The sequence below is a fragment of the Gambusia affinis genome, linkage group LG03 (assembly GCF_019740435.1).
Source record: "Gambusia affinis linkage group LG03, SWU_Gaff_1.0, whole genome shotgun sequence".
Lineage (NCBI taxonomy): Eukaryota > Metazoa > Chordata > Actinopteri > Cyprinodontiformes > Poeciliidae > Gambusia > Gambusia affinis.
This window is the reverse complement of record NC_057870.1, coordinates 15421561-15432126: the sequence shown is the minus strand read 5'-3', so window position 1 is coordinate 15432126 and position 10566 is coordinate 15421561. Positions and strand designations below refer to the sequence as shown.

Here is a 10566-nt window from a genome sequence, read left to right as displayed (position 1 = left end):
AGATGAAGAAATTAATGAATTAATAGTTTTTGTAGATCAAAAATCCAAGGATTAAAAACAGGCAATGACGAACAAAATAAACTCTAAGCATTGAGGAAATATGAATAATGCCGAGTAAATGTATTTTAGGTGAAAATTCTAAAATACATTTATAGAAAATCCTTCAGTGACATTGAATACAAAATGATAAAGAGCCTCACGAGTACAACAAGAGCGATAATAGGAGTAAATTAATCACAACAGAAGAAAATAGATACATACAAAAAACTGAAAAATTAGTAGAAATTCAAAGCAAGAGATAAATAAAACTTAAGATATTATTGGAATATGTGAAGGTTGAATTATGATTGTTTTATTTAAATAAGTAACGCTAAACACCAAGTCAAAAATAAATAAGTCTTAATTTTGCTTCATAAAACATCAGTGGCTGTTCCCCAACAATATTGCCTCACCACAACTTTTTGTTCTTACTTTGGGATAAGAACTCTATTAAATACAGACAGCTGAATAATAATTTTGAACACCATTAAAAGCATCTTAAAATAGATTCCAAAATTTAACAATTAGCCAATGCAAACTTGAAAATTGGCGCAATGTGATACCGCTACACTTAACTGTGCATCAAACATTATTTCTAAAAATAAGATGCACAAAACAAAGTTTTGAATTGGCTAAATGATTCTAGTAATAATGTAGTGGGAACACTGTAATAAGCAGCAATACATATTTCTGCAAAAACACATTGTATATATCTTTTGTTCACTACATAAAGTCTTACCTGTCCATAGATAGATAATGTGAAGATAAATGAGTCCTCTGGGTGGCTCAGTCATTTCTAATCTGTAGTCAATCTGACTTTTAAGAGCCCTGGTCAGTGCTTTCTGGATGTGTGAGATTGTGCGTGTTTGTGTGCCTTGTGTGCGGGTGCATTAAAAGAGGGCTTTGCCAGGAGCGTTGCATTGTGGGGGATTGGCATGTCTCATTGTTGTGACCTTATACTAACAATGGAAACTCCATACACCATCCCAACACACCCACACCCACAAACCCCAACATCCAGAAACACAGACGGAGGAAGGGAGAAAGGCAATATAACACGAGTTAAATATGTCAAGCTGTGTTGGGATTCATTAAGCTGCAGCAAAGTGAGGAGAAGACATTAGGAATAATACTGAAACACCTGGACAACCGCCTGCGTTTGGCTGTTACATCTGAGGTGAGATAATATCAGCAACACCTGCACACACACGAACGCGCGCGCGCACACACACAGAGGTAATTCAGAGTAATAAATATGAACACATACTTAATTTGGCTCCTTTCCAGAACAATTTTTAATTTATAAGAAAACATTGTTGCCTGTATCCTTACATCTAAAACTCCTCTATCTCTTCTCTCTCTCACACACACACACACACACACACGCGCACACACGCACACACACACACACACACACACGCACGCACACGCACACACACGCACACACACACACACACACACACGCACTCAAATAAGCAGTTCTTTTATTTTCAGTGGGCGGCATCTTAGAAGAGAAAGTGAAACTGAACAGCAGGAGCATCAAGGAAGTATGATGAAGCTAAACTGATCGAGGTAATGCTTTTTTTTTGTTATTCTACAAAACTCCTGCAGTAGGAGCAGAGACAAGTTCTAGCTGAATCCTAAAAATTTATTCAGGCTGTGGAAATCTCAGAGGCTGTAACTGATAGTTTTAAATAGTAAGTTTGGTACAGTGCAGCTGCTGTCACCTTCTTCCCCCTTGCTCCGTCCTCTTCTTTATTTCTGACCACATGGTTCGTTTTTGCTCACATGTTTGAATCTCTGAAAGGAAGAGACTAGCTGTGGTCTCTTTTTCAGCCGAGCTCTATGTGCCATAATTAACTGAGCATGTGCTCAGTACGGCCCAGTTATTCTTAGCAGTTTTTTTCCACCTGCTCCAAGAGAATAATTTAGTCTACTTATTTTGGGCACTGAGAAATTTGTTTCATAGCTACACAAGTGTCCAAAGTAAACAAAATATCTAATACTCATATGTTTATGGCACCACAGTTAAGTTATGTTTTGTTTATTTTTTTGTAAGACAAATCAGGCCAAGTCACATCCAGTCTTACACACAAAAAAAGAGTTTGATATATTAAAATTGCCTAATTTATGTAAACATAATCCAGTCCCATAGTCCAATTTACGACATGGTCCAGGGCAGATCATAAAGTACGGTAATCCAAAGCATATATGTGGAGATAATGAAGAGGAAGATCACCTTTTAGCAGGAAGTATTCTCCAGTAGAATAAAGTTCAACACAGAGCCATGCTCCATGTCTGACTGAGGGTCAAGGAGACAGGAACAAGATGCAAAAACAGAATGAGTGAATTTCTTTTGAAAGAAAGACTGTGTACAGTTAAAGGCAGCAGTAGCTATGTAAATTTCTCTGACAAAGAAAGAGAGACACCTAAACATGTAAACACCGAGCCAGGAGTTTTTTCTGCAGGAAGGAAAAACACAAAATCAATTATGTTCTTTCTTTGGTGGAGCAGGAGCTCTGGCACAGTGTATCCTACTCTAGAACAGTTTGATACATTTTCCATAAACTTGTTCATAGATGTAGCTATTTATATCTTTACAATCTTAATTTCAGTTCACTGAACCTCTAAAATAGTCTGAAGTCCTCGGAGAAGAGAGGTTTGTTACCACAGTAAAATTAATATATGTGCAGATACATTTTATTTCAAGAGAAATATTTTACTTTTTCTTCCATTGTTTGTGTCTTTCAGGTTCAAGAAAAGAATCCCGAAGGAGTGGCCATTTTATTTTAATTTCATCAACCATTAATGTTGGGTGCTCCTTCCCGTGGTTGACTCCAGTGTTCGGGTTATGATTAAATGAGTTCAGAGCTAAGAGTCGACCTCTCAAACGGGTCGGCATCATTTCAATCAATTTCGTTCACGAACATTCCCTTAACAATGATTCCAGTCGGGCTTTTAGTGCTGCTGGCTTTCAACATTCATCTGGTTGGATCTCAGGCCTCTCAGAGCTCACAGCAGGTAGCGAGTCCTCCCAGTCCCACGGCAGAACCATCTCCTCTGGGTGATGGTAATCTGTCCTTCCCCTGGAGCCGTCTTCGCCTGCCAAGGTAGGCTCTATATTTTCTATTGTCACACTACAGAAGCAGATGGAAAAAAAAACCATCCGTATTTTGACTAACTCACTAATTAGCTGTCATGTTTCTGTGCCTCAGGTACATTGTTCCTTTTCACTACCACCTGCTTCTGCACCCCAACCTCACAACTCTCAGCTTCACTGGCACCGTGCAGATCCAGATCGATGTCCAGAATAATACAAACTGGGTTGTTCTACACAGCAAGGGTCTTCAAATCTCTAAGGCCACAATTTTAGACCAGAACCTTAATCATCTGTCTGATCAGGTAGTTGGAAATATAAGATAGGATAAATTTTATTTACTAACTCCTGTCGGCTTAACAATCTTCTGCTATTTTAGGTTCTTCCAGTTCTTCACAACCCTTCCCACGAGCAAATAGGCATTTTTTCTCCACGGGTTCTCAGCAGCGGCCAGAAGTATTTCTTGTACATAGAGTTTGAAGCAGAGCTAGCAGAGGGATTTTACGGTTTCTATAAAAGCACCTACAGAACCAGTGAAGGCAAGACCAGGTGAGAATAGGTTTTCTGTTTCTCAGCATCAGTGGAAATCATAGCCAGCACACACTGTCTGCAACAATCTATTTTCAGATACCTAGCTTCCACTCACTTTGAACCCACAAGCGCCCGAATGGCATTTCCTTGTTTTGATGAGCCGAGCTTCAAAGCCAATTTCTCTGTGAGGATTAGAAGGAGCCCGGAGTATATTTCTCTCTCCAACATGCCAGTAGTGAGTGCTGAATCTTTGAAAACTATTGCAGATGTTGATTGATGGAAAAAAGGACCTCAAATTTCTCCTGGGTTTCAGATCAAGACAGTACAACTGAATGGTGACCTTCTTGAAGATCAGTTCGCCCCGAGCGTGACGATGAGCACGTACCTTGTAGCTTTCATCGTTTGTGACTTCAAGTCTGTCAGTGCAACAACTACGTCTGGAGTGAAGGTCTTCATGATCATCTACCCTGCTGTCACTTTTCTTTTTCCTTGAACTGTCTCAACCTTGAACTGTCTGGTTCAACAGATTAGTTTTGATTTCATTGTAGGTTTCCATCTATGCTGCGCCTGAGAAGTGGATGCAAACCCACTATGCTTTGGAGGTTGCTGTTAAAATGCTGGACTTCTATGAGGAGTACTTCAACATTCGTTATCCTTTGCCCAAACAAGGTAACCAATAATAATTCCCTTTCTTATTTCTTATGTATAATCTGTTACTTTTGTTCTCTATTACATATAGTTTTCTCTTCCAGATCTGATTGCCATTCCAGATTTCCAGGTTGGTGCAATGGAGAACTGGGGACTGACCACCTACAGAGAGACCAGTCTTCTCTATGATCCCCTCACATCCTCCATTTCTGATAAACTCTGGGTTACTATGGTCATTGGTCATGAACTTGCCCATCAGGTGAGAACATAAAAGTGCAGATCAATGACACATAAAAATCACTGTCTAATGTTTCTTAGCTAGATTTGGACAAGGAATTTGAAATTAAATTTAGTGGTTTTGCCCTGCAGTGGTTTGGGAACTTGGTGACCATGAACTGGTGGAACGATCTCTGGTTGAATGAAGGATTTGCCAGATACATGGAGTATATTTCAGTGGAGGCCACCTACCCAATTCTCAAAGTGGTAATTTTTTAAATTCTTGACTAGTAAACCACAATTGTTCCCTAAAAATAAGATTGATATTCATGTTATCTAACTTGTTCTGGCAGGACGAGTATCTACTGCACACTTGTTTTGTAGCAATTGGTCTTGATTCTTTAAACTCTTCTCGGCCTATCTCGAGCCCAGCAGAGAGCCCTACCCAGATCGAAGAAATGTTTGACACCGTTTCCTACGACAAGGTACGGTCACTCTGTTTAGGTCACAATTCATCAGAGCCCTGAGCTGAGGATGTGGCAAACACAAAAATAAAGTAAGAATTTTCATCAGATATAGTTACCTTAACTTGCAACTGTTAAGCCAACTATTTTGAGTTAAACTGTTCAGATGATTTGAACATAACAGTAAAATTATTAACATGATTGTATTTGTTACAAAAACACTTTGTACACACTTTGAGAAAACAGAACATCCACACAATTTCAGGCTTGGCGTGTAATGAAATCTCATATTTAATGCCTAAACTCTTTTCAGGGAGCATGTGTCCTGCATATGCTGCGGCACTTCCTGACTGAGAAGGTGTTTCAGAGCGGGATAGTGCGATACCTTCGCAAGTTTAGCTATGGAAATGCCCACAATCAGGACCTGTGGGACAGTCTATCTAACGTAAGGCGCCATGGTTTTTTTCTCTCTTTTATTCTTTGATCTTAAGGAACAGCTTGATAAACAAGCAGCTTTATGAGGCCATGCTGTGTGTCTGTGTCATTTTATAGTTACAAGAGGGCAAGTTTAGATTTTCAATTCTGCTTTTGCAGTTTTTTTCTTCATGTAGAAAAAAAACATACATACATTCAATAGTTAGGATGAAATCCAAGGTACTGCTACCGTTTAATTTTTTGTTTACTAAAGTAAAGCACTTGATTAAACTACAAAAAAATTTAAAATCCTTATGAAGATTGTGTGTCTCAACTGCACTGGTGTTGCATTGTCTGTACGTGGCAGCAAAGTACATCTTGATTTTGAAAAATTGTGGAAAACACTGATGTAAAGCAAAAACCATCTTGGATTTGCAAGCATCTTAGAAGAGTAGAAATTCCTCCTAGAATCTAGTCTACTAGTAGATTCTAGTTGTGAAATAAATAGACGCTCAAAAGTTCGCATCACTGCGACAGACTGGCGACCTGTCCAGGGTGAACCCCACCTCTCGCCCAGAACGTAGCTGGAGATAGACACCAGCAACCCTCCTGACCCCATTAGGGACAAGGGTGAATAGAAAATGGATGGATGGATGGAAGTTCGCATCAGTGGTGATATTGAAATGCATTTGAGCAGGTGGCAACATGCACGTCTCTGAAGACATTAATAGTATGTGTGCCTTCAAAATGCGTCTCATATTTATCAACTTCTCCCGACATTGTGGTAACTGTGGGTGTGAATTTGCATATAACATTTTCATCAACCAACAGAGGGAAATATTTCAGCCTATTTGATTTACAAATGTTATTTTTTTATTTCAATTTCAGTAGCAGATTTTGTCATTATAACAATACATTTTTCTGTGTTATAAATTTAAAAAAATCTTCCAGTGAAAGTGGCATTTTTTAAATCAATGTTAATAAATTAAAGACTTAAAACAAGCTCCTATATCTTGTTGAAGAGTTTCTTGTAAGTTAGTTTTGTCTTATTGAAAGTGTACTAAGATATTTCCACTAGAAAGTAGACAAGCAAATACTTTAAGATTTTGTGTTATTGTAGTGTTTGCATGACACTGGCCATGTTAATCAAATTATCTCCATCCAAAGAGAGATATGTCATAAAAAACAGAAATCCTCTCCGTAATTTTTCAGACATGTTCAGAAGATGACTTCACCTCAAGCAAACATTGTTACAGCAGTGGCCAGGCCTCCAAGAATGCAGTGAGTAAAACATCCTGATGTTTCAACATTTACACGATACTGTGTTTGCTGGAACTGACAGTTTATGTCCTCCTACAGTATTTGTTTGCAGGGGAACACCTCAACCTGACAGCCATGATGAACACTTGGACTTTACAGAAAGGGCTTCCTCTGGTGACTGTAACGAGGAAGGGGCCTCGACTGCTTCTTCGACAAGATCGATTTCTGAGGACAGTTCTTCCCTCTGATCCTCAGTGGCAAGCTGTACAACAAGGGTAACTTCATAACTATTTGTAGCTAGATGTGTCGTTCTCAGTTTGGGTTTATTGTGTAAAATGAACAAAATTTGAGGTTCACATGCATCTTTTTTAATAGCTTCCTGTGGCATATTCCTCTGACATACAAGACTGATATTTCCAGCACCATCCACAGACATATGATGACTTCTCCCACAGGTAGGAGATAAAAAAAAAGCATCCAATTTGAAATTTTGCTTTGTAATATCTCAATACTTGCTCCTTTTATACAGACAGTGTATACATTGGAGAAGAAGCCAGCTGGGTGAAAATAAACTCAGATATGACCGGCTATTACGTGGTTCATTATGCTGATGATGGCTGGGATGTGATGGCTAAACTACTGCGGGAAAATCACACAGCTCTGAGCTACAAGGACAGGACTCACTTGATACACAATGCATTTCATTTGGTCACGTAAGGAAGAAAGTTTGCACATTTAAAATATAAGAATACTGTATTCTTGGAAAAGAAAAACTAAAAATGTTTGTTTTCCGTCTTTGAAAAGGGCGGGTCATCTCCCACTTAATAAAGCATTGGACCTGATTGGTTATCTACAAGTTGAGAAACACACAGTGCCTCTTCTCGAAGGACTGGCTTTTCTGGAAGTTTTCTACCATATTGTTGAGAAGAGAGATGAGCCCACTTTAACTAAAAACCTGGAAGTAAGAGAGCAACACATAAAAGTATTTCCTAAACTTTGTCATCAGACATTATCTGAATGTGACTGTTTTCCTGTCTCTGAGCAGAAGTACATCCTGCAGTTTTTCCGTGCCGTCATCGACCAGCAGACATGGAGTGACAGCGGCACTGTGTCTGAGCGACGCCTGAGGTCGGAGGTCCTGTCTCTGGCTTGTCACCTGGAATACCCGCCCTGTCTGGAGCGCGCAAATCAACATTTCAAAGACTGGCTCCATTCCAACGGAACATTAAAGTCTGTTTGAGTTGAACTATAACAAATGCTATTCTATACACACCACTCACTTTATTAAAAATTTCTCAGAGATTTTGGTCCCTATTGACATGACACCTTATCACATTTGCTCTGGATTTGTGGGTTGCATATCCATGATGTGAATCTCCTTTTCCTCCACTGAAGGTGCTCTGTAGGAGTGAGATCTGGTGACTGCTGCTGCTCAGGGAGCACAGTGACCTTAACGTTATGTTAGTTTGAGAGGTTTTAGGTTGGTGACATGGTGCAGTATATGTCACCATGTCACATATACTGTGACATGGTGACATGTCACAGTATATGTGTATATTATTGTTGCCAACCTGAACAATATTCAGGTTGGCAACCTTCATAGTCGACACAAGATAGAATGGAACATAAGACAACATGCTTTCATGTTGTTCATGACAAATTATGGCCCTAAAATCTGAACGTTTCAGCTAAATCTAACACTCACTGGAGCAGGCTTCCAATCTTTTATTGCCCAATTTTGCATATAATTGCAGCCTCAGCTTCTTCTTCTTACCTGACTGGATTTGCACCTGTTAGTTTCACAGCTCCTCAATATCCTCTGCTTCTGGGTTGATACGTTTGCATTCAGATATGGTACTCCATATATTAGTATTAACAGGTGGCTGTTTGAGTTTCTTCTGCTTGACCATCATGTTCAATTCAAAGTCACTTCAGTCTCTAACTTAACTGTCTGTGCTTTTGTTCACTAAAGCTTACCAACAGATGTGGCAGAGACGGTGTTCTCAGTAGGAGCTCAGGGTGACCATGGCTGGACCTCGCTCCTAAATACGTACAAGATTTCCCTCTCTGAAGCCCAGAAAAATAAGGTCCTCCTTGCTTTGGCAACGACCAAAGACACAGACAAGCTGCAAAGGTGCTGTAGGGCATTTTTTTTTTCACTGATTGTGCTGCCGTCATGTGGCAAAATAATTATGCCTATCGCTGTGCATCTGCTTTGGTCAGTGGTCCCGAACCCTGGTCATCAGCGTCCACTGTCCTGCATGTCTTAGATGTGTTCCTGCTCCAGCACACCTGCCTCAAACGATTTAATTACCTCCTTAGTGGTGTGCCTTGTCTGCAGCAACAAGGAAACGCCTAAAACCAGATTTTGAGGGTTGGTGTCCTACAGCTTTTAGATGTGTTTCTGCATTAAAACACCTCAGCCAAATAATCAGATCACCAGAACTCCAGAGGACCCAACTGCATGCCAAGGAGGTAATTCAGTCATTTGATTCAGGATATATGACTTCAAGGCCTGGATTTGAAAACCTCTGACCTAAAACATGTAAGACAGTGGGCTCTGAGGACCAGGGTTGGGGAGCTCTGCTTTAGAATACACAAACGTTAAGTAAGGCTTGGTGTCATAAATGCTGGTCTTGTGTATATTTATTTTGCAGACTGCTGGCAATGGGTCTGGAAGGAGAGGTGATCCGATCACAGGACCTGTCTCATGTTGTTTGGATGGTGGCCCGTAATCCAAAGGGACATTATCTCGCCTGGAACTTTGTCAAACAGAACTGGCACACATTGGTTGAAAAGTCAGTATGACTCATTTTCAAAACATGTGATGCCATCAAGGTGCCCCTCTTGTTTTTGTTTTTTTCTAGGAGCTGCTTGTTGCCCATCAAGCTTCTCAGAAGAAAGATCTCTAAACCTATCTGCAGTACAGTCCATTATTTGCTGGAGCAGACTTGATTTTATTACGGTAGTCTTAAGTTTTTGGATTTCTGAAACATTTCTCCTTTCTTTCTTATATACAGGTTTCAGTTAGGCTCCTCCTGCATCAGGACCATGATTGTTGGGACCACAGGGCAGTTTTCATCTCCAGAGGAGCTCACTCAAGTAAATCCTACCTTTGTGCATTATAGAATGTGCTAACTTTATTTTAAAGATTATTATTTAATTTATTATTATTGTGCAGATTTTCATATTAAATTGACTTCAGATACAAAGCAATTCCAGCTAGAAATTGGTCATTCTGTGGGAAAGCATTTACTTGGACTGGACCTTGCTGGAACTTGTTGAGCCTGTCTTGAGTATAATTCTTGAAAATAATTAAGCTGAAATTTATGAAGCAATTAATTTAAGTAACTTGTCTCTATATGTGTTTTGTCCCTTAGGTGCAGTTGTTTTTTGAATCCATCAAAGAGCAGGCTTCTCAGCTGAGAGCAACACAACTTGCCTTGGAAAATGTGCAGAAGAATATTCGCTGGGTTCAGAGGAACTTGGAAACACTGAGAAATTGGCTGAATGAGCAGATGAAATGACAGCTATCTGGGGAGAAAAAAGCATAAAATATGTGAAACCTATATTTTAGGTAATAAAACAGTTTTGTAAATGGGAAATTGTAAATGTCTGGAATATTTTTCGTTAGAGTGAAAGAGTTACATGGTAGATGACAGGCTGTAGGTATCATGAACATTTTGTTGTCGTGTTTCAAAGAGAAAGCAAAGTTTAACAATTAGACAATAAATTGATTCACTACAACTTGTTGCATCTTTTTGTGTTTAAACTGGGGTTTATTTTTTAAAAGCAAAAGCACTCAAATTAAAGACGAAAACTATAAAAATAGTAATATTGAAAAAAATATTAGCATAAAATAGGAATATCAATTAATGTTCTGCTCAAAGATGAAAA

At 39.3% G+C, this 10566-nt stretch overlaps 1 protein-coding gene across 1 annotated transcript; it reads left to right on the top strand.

Moving 5' to 3' along the window:
- Positions 1–1074: 1074 nt before the first annotated feature.
- erap2 (endoplasmic reticulum aminopeptidase 2) lies at positions 1075–10416 on the top strand. Its single transcript, XM_044112408.1, has 22 exons — positions 1075–1216; positions 1534–1611; positions 2791–3149; positions 3255–3441; positions 3516–3685; positions 3764–3902; positions 3981–4115; positions 4216–4336; positions 4420–4574; positions 4685–4798; positions 4885–5016; positions 5309–5440; positions 6622–6690; positions 6769–6944; positions 7045–7124; positions 7199–7382; positions 7474–7630; positions 7715–7899; positions 8642–8803; positions 9327–9467; positions 9690–9771; positions 10050–10416. The coding sequence occupies exons 3-22, from the start codon at positions 2899–2901 to the stop codon at positions 10194–10196; spliced, it is 2919 nt and encodes a 972-aa protein (XP_043968343.1). The 5' UTR covers positions 1075–1216; positions 1534–1611; positions 2791–2898; the 3' UTR covers positions 10197–10416.
- The last annotated feature ends 150 nt before the right edge of the window (positions 10417–10566 follow it).